General features: G+C 45.4%; 1 protein-coding gene across 1 annotated transcript in view; it reads right to left on the reverse strand.

Annotated features, from left to right (window-relative positions):
- Positions 1-18,413, reverse strand: part of ANO3 (anoctamin 3) — a 522,514-nt gene that overhangs the window by 160,575 nt on the left and 343,526 nt on the right. The window contains exon 14 of the mRNA XM_068261501.1: positions 13,325-13,385. Within this exon, the coding sequence (XP_068117602.1) occupies positions 13,325-13,385 (61 nt within the window). The remainder of the gene's footprint in view (positions 1-13,324; positions 13,386-18,413) is intronic.

The following is an 18,413-nucleotide window of genomic DNA, read 5'->3' on the forward strand; positions in this document are numbered from 1 at the left end:
GTTTCTTTTAGAAACTTCTTCTTTAAAAATATTGATAAGAAAAGTTCCCCTGATTCACATGAGACATAAAATGTTTCAATTGCTATTGTTCCACTGAAGATAATCACAGGCATCAGTGCCTGCTTCCTAGGTGGACCCATTGACACCCACTAGGCCCCAAGCACCTGCCTATATTGCCTGGTGGATAATCTTGCTGTGATCTTTGTGTAGTATATTTGTGTGTTTGAGACATTGCAATCTGCTGCTGGAACGCTATATAGGCAGCTGCATTGTGGCTGGACACACAGTTACTATGACCAGTACTAAGACAGCCATTCATGGGTCAATAGTTGTCCAATCCAACAAAAAATACTCTAAAGTTCTCCCTCGTTGGGCACTACTAGATCTCGAAAAAGCAGCTCCAAATTAAACTTGACCTTTACAAATGAATTTCCAACTTTATTGTTACATGTTCTCAGTGGTTACATAGCAAAGAACCAGCCCTGCTGAAATAAGCACATTCCCAGAGGCCATTGACCCACTCTGCTGTACTTGGACTACTAGATCATCACTACAAATAGCATAGGATTTAAGTAGGTAAATGATGCAATAGAACAGTATGGGCCATATGCAATTTACTTTTTCAACTGAGTTTTCTCCTAGGAGATAATGTTTCATCTTCGATTTAAAATAACTTTCCAGAACATTTCAACTAAAAAAGTACCAAAAAATAGGTGAAAAAGTACTATCAAAATTATTTTGAGTATTTTCTTGCTTTCTGGTGGCTTAAAACTCAGGAGTAAAAGGGAATTGCATATGGGCCTATGCAGCATATGCATTTTGTGTTTAAACCTAAAGATTCTTTGCCTCTGTACGTTAAAATGAGTAAGAATGATCTTCACGAGCGTTCTTTGTACATAGAACATTTCCATCTCGCGAAAAAACATTACACACAATAAATATTCAAGTATTTATTAAACATATTGCTTTTCATTGTGTCATCTCAGACTATTTACTTATCGAATGTAAGGAATCAGGTGCTAAACAAGCACCTACCCGGGAACTGGTGAAAAAACCCTTCTGGTTTTTAAGCTGTAATTTTTTCTGAGTTTTTTTCTTTGCATTTCTAAAATAGATTTTTTCAAAAACTTCAAGGTCTTTTTGAATAACTATTTTTTTGTGACTTCTACCCACTATTCTTCTTAACATATGTAGCAATTTTGGTGACAATGGCATGTATGGGGGTTTTGCTATTCATGCGACATTACAAATGATAATACAAAATCAAATTAATTAACAGTTTGGAATTATGAATTGGCGTAATTGCAAATATTTATGCAAAATCTTGTGCAATTGTAATTAGCTATTACGATTATCTCTGCTCATAATTCTTTGTAACATCACATGACATGCAAAGCTAACAGGCACAAGGAGATAGGATGCACACTGCACGGCTATGATGCTGAGAGTGAGGATGACCTATTCCGCTGCTGTAAGTAGGTAATGTATGAAACACTGTTGCTGATACTCTGCAGATCAGGAGCGGGCCCCCATACACCCCGGGTGTATCTACAGTAGAGCAGCCCCTGTGACTGCAGGGGGGTTCAGAGCTGTAAGGGGCCCAACCACTTTGTCACTCCCTCCAATAAAGGGGTGCATCCTTCAGATCAATTGTTTTTGTGGCTACACTTGTTATGGGTGTGATAATTATGACCCTTGCAAGATGGGTCCTCAGGCTGTGAAGGACACCAGGGGTAGAAAAGGATGTGGACTTTGGGGGCGCAAAGTTTTACTGGAAAGCCCCATGATTTTCAGTTAAACCCCTGCTCCCCCCCCCCCCCAAAAAAAAAAGGGGGGGGCATGGGGTCTTTTGTTACTCAATAAGGATTATTGAAAAAAACTTCTTGAAATCCACCATTCACTAGAACAAGCCTTTCAAAATAAAACAGCAGGCTGACAACAGAGATATCCAACTTTCTATGGATAAAAACTCTGGGCAGAAATCCCTAGCTGTTCATGATGGCTGATGAAATGCAAATATTCGAATATTCAGAGCTGACGCAAAATTACAGTATATGTATTTTATTCAAAGCCTTGCAGCTTGAAAATAAATCAATCAAAGCGAGCTGGGTGGCATCTGTTTGGTCCATTTTCAAGCTGCATGCATTTGCATAAAAATGCACAATTCTGCATCAACTCTATTTACATTTGTTTCTTCCTGACAAGACAGGGAGCTCTTTCCCACTACAAGGATCTCATAGTGATGATTGGAACAACTGCATTTCAAATTTCTCAGGATGATTGATGGTGAATTCCCCATTCCAATGCTTTACATTCATTTTTCACGAAACTGTGTGTTAGAAAAGTAAATGTCTGCATTCTTTCTTTTACTCCAATACAAATCCAGTTTTGTATTAGCCAAAGATAAAAACTGAAAATACATTTTTCCTAACATTAAAGGATACCCGAACTGACATGTCACATGATGAGATAGATCTGTGTATGTACAGTGCCTAGCACACAAATAACTATGCTGTGTTCCTTTTTTTCTCTCTCTGCCTGAAAGAGTTAAATATCAGGTATGCAAGTGGCTGACTCAGTCCTGACCCAGACAGGAAGTGACTACAGTGTGACCCTCACTGATAAGAAATTCCCCTTTTTTTCCTCTTTCTTGCTCTCAGAAGCCATTTTCTGCTAGGAAAGTGTTTTATAGTTGGAATTTCTTATCAGTGAGGGTCACACTGAAGTCACTTCCTGTCTGAGTCAGGACTGAGTCAGCCACTTGTATACCTGATATTTAACTCTTTCAGGCAGAGAAAGAAAAAAAGGAACACAGCATAGTTATTAGTGTGCTAGGCACTGTACATACACAGGTCTATCTCATCATGTGACATGTCAGTTCGGGTATCCTTTAATGAAAGAAAACGTCATGTCTCAAACTAATAGTTCTCCTTCAGGCCCCTTTTACACTTGCATTGGAAATTTATGTTGCGTTACCACATTTTACTATGGGGTAACGCAATGGCAATTCAAGGCAAGGGGTCTAAAACACTCACTGCAATGCATTGTGTTGTGTTGGAAGTGCCCGAACGGCCACCACAAAGTCAACAGCGCATTGCTGTCGGACTTTCATGGTCACTGCAATGTCACGGAAGTCTGACAGTGATGCTCTGTAGACTTTGTAATGTAAGTCAATGGGCGACACAGGAAATTAAAATATGTTGGTGCCAGCAGTGCGGCGCGCATGCACGGAAGGACGGGAATCTGATAGGAATCGGACGGGAAAACCTGGGAATTGCAGTGACGCACTTCCAGTCCAGCATGGAGTATGTCACTGGATGAGGGGAGGCGAGGGGCATGCACGGGAGTGGGGGCTGCGCTATGCATATGACCTAGTCGGCGCACTCTGCTACAGGGTCATATGATTGACATTTTATGTATTGCAGTACAATGCAATGTGGGAGATGCATTGTACCACAAACACATCAGGCTAGTGTAAAACTGACCTTAAAGGGAAGGTTCAGGCACAGTCAAAAAAAAAAACCAAATCCACTTACCTGGGGCTTCCTCCACTCCGTGGCAGGCAGGAGGTGCCCTCGGCGCCGTTTTGCAGGCTCCCGGTGGTCTAGGGTGGCGCGCTCGACTTGGCCAGGCCGGCTGCCAGGTCGGGCTTCTTCTGCGCTCCAATCTGCGTCTCACTGGTGCGCGCTGACGTACTACTGAGCCTGAGCAGTACAGCCCGGAGGACGTCCAATGATGTCAGCGCGCACCAGGGAGACCACCGGGAGCCTGCGGAGCGGCGTCGAGGGCGCCTCTTGCCTGCCACGGGCTGGAGGAAGCCCCAGATAAGTGGATTTGGATTTTTATTTTTTTTGACTGTGTCTGAACCTTCCCTTTAAAGAACAGAGAAAAAGAAGAAAGAAAGAATGAATTAAAAAGGCAGAGACAGAGTGCAGCCCTACAAAGAGAAGCCACCCAGGGGCACAGAGGCAGAAAGGAAGCAGAAGCATACAAGGGAAGAAAGAAGAAAGAAGAAGATGAGATACATGCAAAGTGTCTGAAACAATCACATCAAACATTGGGCCGGATGCTTAAAAGCATAGTAATATTGCCATTAGGGATGGTCGGAATGCCAATTTCCGATTCCGCGGTAAATCCGCATTCCGTCATGTACCGATTACCGATTCCGCCTTCCGCTACCAATTTCCGCTACCAATTTCCGCATTCCAATGCGGAATTTCCGCCGGAAATCGCGGAAATTCCGCCCGACTTTAACATCGATTTTCTCAAAAACTATAAGGTCTTTTTGAAAACTTTTTTTTGCATCTTGATTAGAAGATTCTGTTTAATAAACCCGAAAAATGTGGTGTTTCTAGGACTTACGGTGGCTTTGCTATTAACTGCTAAAGTCGGCGGATTTTTACTGTAATATAAAATGCAGAAAATAGGCAGATGCAGATTTTCTGCATTTTACATTACAGTAAAAATCCACCGACTTTAATGGTTAATAACAAAGCCCCCTTAAGTCCTAGAAACACCAAATTTTTCGGGTTTATTAAACAGAATCTTCTGAACAAGATGCAAAAAAAAGTTTTCAAAAAGACCTTATAGTTTTTGAGAAAATCGATGTTAAAGTCGGGTGGAATTTCCGCGATTTCCGGCGGAAATTTCCGCGATTTCCGGCGGAAATCCGCCTACGGCACTTACATTACTGATTTCCGCATTCCGATGCGGAAATGCAATTTCCGATCGGAATTTCGGAAATTGCATTTCCGCGGAATCCGAATGAGCATCCCTAATTGCCATGCACAGTGCACAGCAATATTACCATTACTTTACTTTAACAGCGTGTACCATGAGTTACGCTATAAGCGTAACTCAAATATTAAAATATCAAATGAGTGAAAATTAATTCTGGGTGGTTCTGGACAAGATGGACTGATATAGTTGGAAATAATTGTCAAAATGAAGATATGGATTGATATGTAAATTTGGGAGTTATCTACATGCAGGGATACTTATGTACAAGAAAAAATAAAGTACCTCCTCTTTCAATCCTAATATATCCGCGCATAATGACAAAAATCATGATGTGGTCTTTAGCAGGTTTGAACATTATTAAAAAACGTAACCAGCACACAACTGATTTCACCAAGGACCCTCAGTAGAGCTTAAAAAAGGAAATCTGGCCGTACCTGGTGCAGGAGCACAGTGGGGACCCAGAGGACACCAAGCAACCTTGCGGGCTACGGGGGGCTGGATGAAACTCCAGGTAAGGCCTCATTCACACTATACGCACTGCCGTGCGTATTTCGGCAGCGCATATAGTGTTTGATCAGCAAGAACATCAGACCTGCATAGACAGCACTTCTGACGTTCATACTTTGCACGCTGCACAGCAGTGTAATGTGCTATCACACTGCTGAAAAAGCACATTGCTGATCCCATTCACTGTAATGAAAAACACCTATCCCATTTATCATTAAAAGCCCCCAATTTATCCTGCTGAAGAGCGATCTGATTCTCTGCATCCTTCAAAAAAATTAACTTTATCCATCCAATCTCTAAAAGCAGGAGGGTCCTGACATCTCCTCTTAACTGGAATCAAGCTTTTAGCAGCTTTCAACAATTGGGAAACCAATGATTGCTTATAACTATTAATAGATTTCAACGTATCATGCAACAACACTGAAAAAGGATCAGAATTTGACACGGACATCAATAATCTTGTTAATGCATTCCAAAACTTTTTCCCAAAAATTCAAAATTATAAGACACTCCCAAACCAAATGCAATAATGTACCTTTTCAAGTATTGTTTCTGATAGTGCTACATTATGTATGTTAATATAATATAGAAGTATTGATATAATCTGGCAAAATATGAAAATATTGCATTTAAACTCACGCATAGAACACAACCTATGAGCTTGTAGCTACACTCCAGTATTAATATCTGATTTCTGATATTCATCTTCTACTTCTGGCTGCTCTGCTGCCTGCCTCTCTAAAATATCAATGAGGGAGACATTTTTACAAAACAAGCCAACATGGACATCAAATCAAAATTCAACCAATTGAATTTGAGCTTTAATTAAGGGAAAAAGTGGTGCGTGGTGGGGGTCTTTTAGATCGCAGTGAATGGAAGTAAATGCAAAGTGTGTCTTCATGGGGGATATTCACTGAAAACCAGTAAAATGTTAATGTTGCTAATATTTATGCAACTGACACAGCTCACATTGTGCTAGTAGTGCAACTCACATTAACCCAAGTAATGCACATGGGGTCAATTCATAAAGCATTCCCGTATGCAGTAATGCTCAAAACAGCTGACTTTACCGAACACTTAGCAAAATGTCAATTCATAAAAGCTGTTACCACATGAAAAGCTGACATTCCCGAGCAGTGAGATAAATTACCGCCTTGTGCGGTGATTATCTCAACATGGTACTAAATCAACAACAAAGACTGAATAGGAATCTATACACATATTATTCCTAAAATATGACTAAAAATTAACTTTTATTCATATTAATCTTAAAAACAACGTAAGCTGCTGTAAAAACATCTAAGATGCCTGATCAGGTGAAGTAATGGAGGATACTATGGTAGGTATATAGTCATCTGAGAAAATGTCCCACAGTTCTCCAAAATTCACCCACATATTATACACATAAACACTACCCCCACCAAAAACCCGCTGATCGTTATAGGGGCAATGAATGAATGGGAATGCAGTTCCCATTCATTATGGTAGAGTTTATTTGTAGTCGCACTAAGGATCCCTTTTGGTATGAACCAATGAAAAGCCTCTGCAGGAAAGTCAGGTGTCTGGACCAGAATTTTTACCCAGTTTGGAGAGGCATACAGAGGTGTGTGAAATGTGCTTCTCCAACCAAATGAAAATACATTATAGAAGAAAAAAGATGACACTTTGGGGCATTCTGTAAATATGAATTATTAAGCTGGCTAGCCTGATTGACAGGCTTTAGCATGATGGTCATGAGGAGGAATTGGTAGCGGGGAACACATTTTTCTCCCGAGAAGCTCTCGCTCAATGGCAGTGTTAGCTCTTTATTGTGTCCTGTGCTGGTAATGATCACTTCTATAGATGTTTTGAATAATGGTAATCACTGCTCCCCATCCCTTCTGATACTCCTCTCCAGGGCCGTTTCTTGGGCAGTGTGGGCATGGCGACCTCCCTGGGCGCAGACCGGCAAGTAGAAGAAGGGGGGGGGGGCAGGCAGAAGGACATAACTGCTGTGAAGTTGGTGACGTGCGGTGCAGCCAAATGGAAGATTACCAGCGCAATCACATTCCTTGACTCCTCCTGGGCTGCCTGCATCAGACATCAAGTCATCATCACGTCACTACCGCGTGATGACACCTGATGTCCTGTAGCGGTACTGCATGCAGGCTGTCAGTGCGCTGTGCCCATTTCGGAGTCGGCTTTCCGGGCTCTCTTCACCTGTGCGTTCTCCTGGTCCCTGCTTCCTCCTTGATGAGCGGGTGGTCGCTAGTAAGTAGGCAGATATACTTGTAACATGTGGCTGTGTGACTGTCCCTAAAGAGTAAGGGTTTGCGAGCAGCAATGGGACGAACCTCCAATTTTCAGTTCGCGAACCTCCGCAAAAAGTTCACGAACTTCCGCGAACCGCAATAGACTTCAATGGGGAGGCAAACGTTGAAAATTAGAAACATTTATGCTGGCCACAAAAGTGATGGAAAAGATGTTTCAAGGGGTCTAACATCTGGCATACAGTCAAAAATGGCGCTGAGTAAAAAATGGCGCACCGTTCTGCCGATTATAAAACGCTATTTACCGTTTTAATGTAAATACAAAACGGTAAATAACGTTTTATAAAACAGCAGAACAGTGCGCCATTGAAAAATTCAGGGAGCTAGTCAGAGGAGGTCGGGCTGGAGGAGAGGCAGCGGGCTGGCAGCGGGGGTCAGGCTGGAGGAGAGGCAGCGGGCTGGCAGCGGGGGTCGGGCTGGAGGACAGGCAGTGGGCAGTAGGCTGGCAGCCGGGGTAGGGCTGGAGTAGAAGCAGTGGGCTGGCAGCGGGGGTCGGGCTGGAGAGGCAGCGGGGTGGAGGGAGTAGAATTAGGTAGCATGTGTATACATTACATTGTCCCGGCCAGCGATCGCTCGACCTTCAGTTCACAGCTTGCACGAGTCCTGCATCCAGCCAATCACCATGCGGCTTCAGTTTCCGCATGGTGATTGGCTGGATGCAGGACTCGTACAAGCTGTGAAGTGAAGGTCCAGCGATCGCCGGCTGGGACAATGTAATGTATACACATGCTACCTAATTCTACTCCCTCCACCCCGCTGCCTCTCCAGCCCGACCCACGCTGCCAGCCCACTGCCCGCTGCTTCTACTCCAGGCCGACCCCCGCTGCCCGCCGCCTGTCCTCCAGCCCGACCCCCGCTGCCAGCCCGCTGCCTCTCCTCCAGCCCGATCCCTGCAAAAAAAAACACATATAAAACGATAAATATCGTTTTAAGTTCAGCGCCATTCTGACACTATTGGCGCTGTGCGCCATTTTTGCCTGTCCCCAACATCTGAGTTTTTGCATGGGGGTGTTTCTCCGCATAATATCGGCAATGCGTGCCATGGCCATATAAGACCGCCTGAAATGCCCACACACCTTCCTGGACAGCTTCAGGATGTCCTGTAAGCCTGGGTACTTAGACACAAATGTCTGAATTATTAGATTCAGCACATGTGCCATGCAGGGTACATGTGTCAACTTTCCCAAATTCAAAGCCGAAATGAGATTGCTGGCGTTGTCACACACCACATTGCCAATCTCCAGTAGTGTTGGGCGAACAGTGTTCGCCACTGTTCGGGTTCTGCAGAACATCACCCTGTTCGGGTGATGTTCGAGTTCGGCCGAACACCTGATGGTGTTCGGCCTTTTAAGTTCGGGTTCGTCCCGAACTACTGAATGGCCGCCGAACAGGGCCGAACAGGGCCCTGTTCGGCCGAACAGGGCCCTGTTCGCCCAAACATGCCGCAATACGGACCCCTATGGGGAAATTCCCCCCACCCCCTCCGCTAGCGCTCCTCCCTCTGCCCGCTTCCCCATACAAAAGTTTAAGGCAAGTTAAATAGTACTTGGTGGCTGGCACTGGCAGTGGAGTGAGGAGGAGGAGGAGTCCGAGTAGCAGAGTGACGCGTTGAGGCCAGGCAGCGGGCGGTTCAGCGGTAGTACCCTTGTGGTACTTCCGCCCTTTCTCTGACCTCACGTCCTCTGCATACGAGGGTACGCGTCACGCGTACCCTCGTATGCGTCATCACGTAGATGGTGTGACACCGTCGTACCTGACATGCAACATAGGCCTGGGGAGCTGAAGCTGTGCAACTGGAGAGGAGATCGCAGCACCAGTAGAGTAGCACTGCCGCTCAGCCATGGAGGAGGAGGACGACAGCGAAGAGGATGTAGCAGGAGGAGTAGGAGGAGAAGGAGAGGAGGTGGCAGCAGGCCTGCCTGCAAGCCATGGAGGTGTTACAACTTGGTTCGCTGCACAGCCACGTACTCCCTGCTTGCCAGCGGTCCCCAGGTTGACCCAATGGGCTGTGCAAGTGCCCTTGACCGTGCTTGGCAGACCAGGCATCCGTGGTCAGATGGACCCTTGACCCAACGCTGTGTGAGATGGCACCACTTGCCTCTCAACTTCATGGTACACCACTTGCCTCTTAACTTCATGGTACAGTTTGGGTATTGCCTTTTTTGAGAAATAATTGCGGCCTGACATCTTCCACTGCGGTGTCCCAATGGCCACAAATTTTTGGAAGGCCTCAGAGTCCACCAGCTGATATGGTAACAGCTGGCGAGCTAACAGGTCCGCCAAGCCAGCTGTCAGACGCCAGGCAAGGGGGTGACTGGCAGACATTGGCTTCTTCCGCTCAAAGATTTCCCTCACGGACACCTGACTGCTGCTGTGGGAGGAAGAGCAGGAACCGCTCAAGGTGAGAGGCAGAGTGGAGGAGTGGAGGAGGGTGGCTGTGATTGTGAAGGTACAAGGGAGAAAGGGGCTAAAGATGATGCACCTAAAGGAGGAAGAGGAGAAGGAGGATGGCTTTGCTTTTGTGTGCTGCTTTTCCTCTGGTGCTCTTCCCATTGCAGTTTGTGCCTTTTCTCCATGTGCCTTTGTAAGGCAGTTGTCCCTACGTGGCTGTTGGCCTTTCCACGGCTCAATTTTTAGCGGCAGAGAGAACAGATGGCATTGCTCTGATCTAAGGCAGACACACACAAAGTTTTCCAAACCGCTGAGCCCCCCTGGGGTGATGGCACTATGGTGGCATCAGCAGCTGATATTGAAGGGCATGTTGGCTGGCTGTCCATAGGTGGCGATACATGGTGCCAGACACTGCCACCAGCTGTTTCTGGAGAGGAGCTCCCACTGCTTCTTTCAGCAACTCGTGTCGTCCTACTCCTCTCTCTGACTCCTCCTCTGAACTGTCCTCTTGGTCATTTTGTCTATTAGGATCCCAGATGGCATCCATATCATCATAATTATCCTCCCCAGCTTCGATTGCCTCAGACACCTCATAAACTGCAGTAACAGCAGGTACTTAATCATCCTCCTTCTCACACGTTACGTCCATAGTGTCGCCTAACTTATACATATGAGGTGGTGTAACTTGCTTAGCGCCTTCATCTTGTTGTAACAATGTCTGTGAATCAGTTAATTCCCCACCAAATAACTCCTGCGAAGTGTCAAATCAGCGGATGTGGTGCTTGTAGTAGCGCTGGTGGCTGCGGAAAATGAGGTGTTCTGTGTTAAATAGTCAACCATGTCCTGACAATCTTAGGAGTTGATGGGACGTGCCTTCTTCTGAGCACTATACTTTTGGCCAGGGCCGCACAAAATCACGTCGGCACGACCTCGAACAGACCAGCCAGGTGGCCTGCCACTGGGTCTGCCTCTGCCTGTTGTTTTGTCCATATCGAGGAAGGGGGGGGTGAAGTGAAAAGTATGCACTGACTTGACTAATACAATGTGCAGTCATACAGGTGCAGTGAAAGGTATCCAGTGACTGGTATTACAACACAATGTGCAGCTGTCACACAGCTGCAGTTAACAGGTATGCATGGACTGGTATATTACACAGCGTGTGGTCACACAGGTACTGTGAACAATTATGCAATGACTAGTATTACAAATGTGCAGCTGTCACACACACAGGTAATGTCAACAGGTGCAGTGACTGGTATATAACACTGTTTGCGGTCACGTAGGTAGGTAGGTGCACTGAACAGGTCGATATGCAGTGATTGGTATTACAAATGTACATCTGTCACACATAAAGGTACCGTCAACAGGTGCAGTGACACTGCGTGCGCTCACGTAGGTAGGTAGGTGCACTGAACACAGGTGGGTATGCAGTGATTGGTATTACAAATGTGCAGATGTCACACAGAACAAGCTTAACACAAGAGCCTAACTAAGCTTTTCCTATGTCAGCAGCCAGGTTCTCTCCATTCTCAAATTACTGCAACCACACGAGTGAGTGAAAAGGCTGACGCTGCCTGCGTTTTATAAGGGGGGGGGGGGGCTCCAGGAGGGAGTGTAGCCTGATTGGCTACCCTGTGCCTGCTGACTGTGATGTAAAGAGTCAAAGTTGACCCTAATGATGTAGTGTAGGGGGCGGGTCAAACTTGCATATATTTTACGGTTCAACGTGAACGCAAACCACCGAAGTTCGCGTGCGTTTGGGCCACCTCTATTTGCGCGTCCACGGGGGTGGGGGAGAAGGGGGCGCAATTTTTACATCCTTGCCCTGGGTGCAATTTAGCCTAAAAACTGCCCTGCTCCTTACATTACTGATACTGTGGCTGTCGTTGGCAGGTTTTAGTGTACCATATTAATTGTTATGTATAGAGTGCTTAGAGGGTCCCAATGTAAAACTTGCATCGGGGCCCACAGCTCCTTAGTTACACCACTGAGTTTAACCATGGTGTGTCTTGCAGTCGAAAATCCAGCAAATTATCTGCTTACTTGATTAACAGCTACTACAATAACAGAGATATCAATAAAAACAGTAAGATGGCAGTGCTTGGCTAAAAAACTCATATTATTGTTACCACAGCAGGAGATGTATAAACAAATTAAGGGAAAATCGTATTTAAAAATTATATATTTTTTTTTTTCAGAAAAACAGTGGATTTTTTTTTTTACAAGTACCGGTATTTAACCTATATTTCAGTTCAGAAAAGGAATACATAATTAGGCCATAGAGAGAACAATTATGAACAGGAAGTAACTTAGGACAGCTCATAAACTTTCAACTTCCAGCTTAAAATTGGGACAGTAATTTTAGGACATAGTAAGGACAATTATTAACATAACAGAAGTAACCAGAACACCTTATAACGTACACAGCATGTACACTGTTCTTGGCCTATTTAAAGCCTTAGTAAATCCTATAATGTTTTATGTCCCTTTCACACAAAGGTGTCACATCATATTGCGGTACTCTCCCCTGCCCTTCTCACATTGCATTGGCCATTTGTCTGTATGAGACTGGCCCCAGTACCAGCAGTGCGACGGGATGGGACAGAAGTGCTTCGAATGACGGACAGGTAACACAAACTCTGCAGTGTGTTACTGAGTGGTGGGAGGGGTACCGCCATCCTAAACCTGCACATATCCCAGTTGATCCAGGGGGAGTCAAAAAACCTTACAAAGGCCTGGGCCGATTAGCCTTTAAAGGGAAAAATTCCTTCCCGACTCCAGATGGCGGTCAGATAAATCCCTGGATCAACTACTTCATTATTAACGAAGACACTTAATGAAAAATATTGTGCAAAAGAGAAGGAAAGCAGACCAGAATCTTTATTTTGATCCTTTCCACGGTGTGCTTTTGTAAAGAATAAAGGTAATACTGAGAATACCCCATGAGGAAATGGACTAGTCTAAAATCTATCAGATCAGTCAGCTTTTTACTGCCTGCTGTAAGTGACAGCAACACAGGAAAAAACGGTAATTTGCAGTGCATTTTACTGTCAAATAAATTTACATTTTATATGTATGCATTTTTAAATTTTACTTTTGTTTTCAATAATGGTCCTTTAATGTAAATTTTCTCTCATACCCTATTTAAAATGGGTGACTGCATCAGGGCCTTGTAATTCTGTTTATTGCATGTCATAAGCAAGACAGAGCCACATAATACTTTAGACAAACATTAGAGGGCACCGCTGCATTTTTGTGCTTTTCTGTAATTACAAGAGCTGCAATGAATCCAGGATGGATAGATGGATTATTACATTTCGAATGATGTAATGGTGCAGTTTCATAAATACTGTCGAAATATCAGAACATTTACTTACCCCATATGGCCATAAATATAGCAAAGAACACAGTGCCTCCATTGTCAAACAAGTGAGTGACCTGAGAAGAGGAAAATTATACACATTACATCCTAGTAATGTTCTGTACAATTACTGTCTACATATATAATTATATATATATAATCATTGAAAGTTACAACATAGCCTCCTAAATATGTAATTTAACTTCACAGCAGTAATTTGTTCCAGCAGTTCCAGCTGTATGTGTGCTGTACTTTTCCTCTTATAGCAATGTTCAGATCAGGGCAGATTTGGAAATCACAAAAGGAGTCCCCGGCCTGTAAACAGAGGTGCCAGAACGATTAACATTTACTAAAAAAAGTTAAAAAATGGGAGGTAATGGTGGATTTATCTCCACAGTGAAGACTCAATTTGTCTTGTATCAGGCAATAACTTTGTCAAGGAGGAGGTCCGCACCAGTTCAGGATTCTAGATGTATGTCTTTATTCAGGACGTATCCAATATAAAATAGACACATGCATCAAATTGCTGACATGTTTCGAGCTATCTCAGCTCCATGATTAAGAGCTGAGATAGCTCGAAACATGTCAGCAATTTGATGCATGTGTCTATTTTATATTGGATACGTCCTGAATAAAGACATACATCTAGAATCCTGAACTGGTGCCGACCTCCTCCTTGACATATACTGTGGGCTTTGCTGACCTGATCCTGCACAGTACAGCGATTGGTGGGTAGAGCGGTGTGTACACCAACGTTCAGGCAATAACTTTATTGTATACTCCAAAAACAGTGCAACGCATTTCACAGGTATTTTGCCAGCTTCCTCAGGCTATAAATGGGAGTAACTTATGTGAGCTCTCAGCAGACAAGATGCCTGGCAGTATACACTAAAGCCGTTGCCTGATATAAGACAATTAGAGTCTTCAAAGAGGGAAGTAGTTCTTCCACTATATCCCATTTTTAAACTGGTTTTAGTTTTTAACTTTATTAAAACAGGCCTGTTTAACCTGGGACTAGAACCATTAATCCGTGCAATACAGATAGATCCAGAAATAAAAGGACTTAAAGTTAAAGGCCTTGAATTGAAATCACTTGCATATGCAGATGACCTCCTTTTTACTTTGACGGTTCCTCAAACATCAATTAAGAAACTAAGAAACATATTAAAAGAATTCAGCAAGAGCTCCAATTTTAAAGTGAACACACGAAATCCAATTTATTAGACATAAGCTGCTCATCTGATACACACATTAACCACTTGCCAACCGCCTTAAGCCGATGGGCGGCGGCAAGGGCTGGGCCCAAACGACCGCAATACGGCCATCGCCGGTGGCGGCAGCGGGCGTGGTTATTCGGCGATCGCGTCATTCGTGACGCGATCAGCCGCCGGCGACATGCTTCGCCCCCCTCGCGCTGTAACCTGCCGGCCGTTCGGAAGCGCCGGCGGGTTACTAGCACCCGGGTCGCCGCATGTAATAGGTATAATAGGCTTTGTAATGTAAACAAAGCCTATTATACAGGCTGCCTCCTGCCCTGGTGGTCCCAGTGTCCGAGGGACCACCAGGGCAGGCTGCAGCCACCCTAGTCTACTCCCAAGCACACTTATCTTCCCCCCACTGCCCCCTGATCGCCCACAGCACCCCTCAGACACCCCCCTGCCCACCCCCCAGACCACTGTTTACACCCAATCACCCTCCTAATTACCCAATCAATCACTCCCTGTCACTATTTGTCAACGCTATTTTTTTTTTAACCACAAACTGCCCCCTGCTCCCTCCTGATCACCCCCCACCCCTCAGATTCTCCCCAGACACCCCCCCCCCCAGTGTACTGTATGCCTCTATCCCCCCTGTAATAACCCACTGATCCCCTGTCAATCACCTGTCAATCACCTGTCAATCGCCCATCAATCACCCCCTGTCACTGCCACCCATCAATCAGCCCCTAACCTGCCCCTTGCGGGCAACCTGATCACCCACCCACACCATAAGATCGCCCGCAGATCCGATATCAGATCACCTCCCAAGTGCATTGTTTACATCTATTCTCTCCTCTAAACACCTACTAATTAACCATCAATCACACCCTATCACCACCTGTCACTGTTACCCATCAGATTAGACCCTAATCTGCCCCTTGCGGGCACCAAATCACCCACCCACACGCTCAGATTGCCCTCAGACCCCCCCTTATCAATTCGCCAGTGCATTATTTACATCTGTTTTTCCCTGTAATAACCCACTGATCACCTGTCAATCACCTGTCAATCACCCCCTGTCACTGCCACCCATCAATCAGCCCCTAACCTGCCCCTTGCGGGCAATCTGATCACCCACCCACACCATAAGATCGCCCGCAGATCCGACATCAGATCCCCTCCCAAGTGCATTGTTTACATCTATTCTCTCCTCTAAACACCCACTAACTACCCATCAATCACCCCCTATCACCACCTGTCACTGTTACCCATCAGATTAGACCCTAATCTGCCCCTTGCGGGCACCCAATCACCCACCCACATGCTCAGATTGCCCTCAGACCCCCCCCCCCCCTTATCAATTCGCCAGTGCATTATTTACATTTGTTCTTTCCTGTAATAACCCACTGATCACCTGTCAATCACCTATCAATCACCCATCAATCACCCCCTGTCACTGCCACCCATCAATCAGCCCCTAACCTGCCCCTTGCGGGCAATCTGATCACCCACCCACACCATAAGATTGCCCGCAGATCCGACATCAGATCACCTCCCAAGTGCATTGTTTACATCTATTCTCTCCTCTAAACACCCACTAATTACCCATCACTCACCCATCAATCACCCCCTGTCACTGCCACCCATCAATCACCCCCTGTCACTGCCACCCATCAATCAGCCCCTAACCTGCCCCTTGCGGGCAATCTGATCACCCACCCACACCATCAGATTGCCTGCAGACCTGCCATCAGATCACCAAGTGCACTGTTTACATCTGTTCTCTCCTCTAAACACCCACTAATTACCCATCAATCACCCATCAATCACCCCCTGTCACTGCTACCCATCAGATTAGACCCCTATCTGCCCCTAGGGCACCCAATCACCCACCCACACTCTCAGAACGACCTCATACCCCCCCCCCCAAACCTCCCCCCCCGTGTACTGTATACATCTATTCTCCCCTGTAATCACCTGTCAATCACCTGTCATTCACACGTCATTCACCCGTAAATCACCTGTCAATCACCCGTCAATCACCACCTGTCACTGACACTTATCAGATCTGACCCTAACCTGCCTCTTACAGGCATCTGATCACCCTAAAACACCATCAGATTGCCCCAGACCTACCCTCAGATCACCTCCAAAGTGCATTGTTTACATCTGTTCTGCCATCTAATCACCCACTGATGACCATCAATCACCCATCAAACAGCCCCTGTCACTGCTACCCATCAGATTAGACCCCTATCTGCCCCTAGGGCACCCAATCACCTGCCCACACTCACAGAACGCCCTCAGACCCCAGCCCTGATCACCTCGCCAGTGCATTGCTTGCATCCATTTCCCCCCCTCTAATCACTCTTGAGACACCCATCAATCACCTCCTGTCACCACCTATAGCAGTAGGAGAACAGAGGCGCCAGCAGGATAAAAGCGGATAAAAACTTTAAAATTTGCTGGGAGGAAGTGGTGGACTTACCTCCATAAAGCAGACACGAAAGACTGTCTGAATAGTAGCAATCACATTTATTAAATAATACCCCAAAAAAGTGCAACGCGTTTCGCAAAACAGTGAGGCGCTACACCTGCTAATGCCGAAATTCTGTTTTGTCCCCACGTTTATTGCCTGATGAAGCGGACTGGGCCTGCGAAACGCGTTGCACTTTTTTGGGGTACTATTTAATAAATGTGATTGCTACTATTCAGACAGTCTTTCGTGTCTGCTTTATGGAGGTAAGTCCACCACTTCCTCCCAGCAAATTTTAAAGTTTTTATCCGCTTTTATCCTGCTGGCGCCTCTGTTCTCCTACTGCTATACCGTGTCCACCCCTGGTGGAGTGGTGATCTACCCCCTTTCGCATCTACAGAGAGCGACTTCTTATCCCTGAGTCAGGACAGGTCTAATCTCCTCACCTGCCTATACAGTGGTTGCCTTTGTGGTAACCCATGTTTGTAAGTATAATTTTCTCACGATAACCTTTATTTCATTTATGCTTAACATACTACACTATATTGGGCTCTCGGTTTCTCTACACTTTATCCTGTCACCACCTGTCACCCCCTAGCACATCTACCCATCAGATCAGGCCCTAATTTGCCCCGTGTGGGCTCCTGATCACTCAGCCAAACCCTCAGATCCCCCTCAGACCCCCTTCCGATCACCTCCCCAGTGCATTGATTGCATCTATTTTCCCCTCTAACCACCCCCTGAGACACCCATCAATCACCTCCTGTCACCCCCCTAGCACTCCTATCCATCAGATCAGGCCCAATACAACCTGTCATCTAAGAGGCCACCCTGCTTATGACCGGTTCCACAAAATTTGCCCCCTCATAGACCACCTGTCATCAAAATTTGCAGATGCTTATACCCCTAAACAGTAATTTTGAGAAATTTGGTTTCCAGACTACTCACGGTTTTGGGCCCGTAAAATGCCAGGGCCGTATAGGAACCCCACAAGTGACCCCATTTTAGAAAAAAGACACCCCAAGGTATTCTGTTAGGTGTATGACGAGTTCATAGAAGATTTTATTTTTTGTCAGCAGTTAGCGGAAATTTATTTTTATTGTTTTTTTTTACAAAGTGTCATTTTTCACTAACTTGTGACAAAAAATAAAATCTTCTATGAACTCACCATACACCTAACGGAATACCTTGGGGTGTCTTCTTTCTAAAATGGGGTCACTTGTGGGGTTCCTATACTGCCCTGGCATTTTAGGGGCCCTAAACCGTGAGGAGTAGTATAGAAAACAAATGCCTCAAAATGACCTGTGAATAGGACGTTGGGCCCCTTAGTGCACCTAGGCTGCAAAAAAGTGTCACACATGTGGTATCGCCATACTCAGCAGAAGTAGTATAATGTGTTTTGGTGTGTATTTTTACACATACCCATGCTG

The sequence above is a fragment of the Hyperolius riggenbachi genome, chromosome 11, assembly GCF_040937935.1.
Source record: "Hyperolius riggenbachi isolate aHypRig1 chromosome 11, aHypRig1.pri, whole genome shotgun sequence".
NCBI lineage: Eukaryota > Metazoa > Chordata > Amphibia > Anura > Hyperoliidae > Hyperolius > Hyperolius riggenbachi.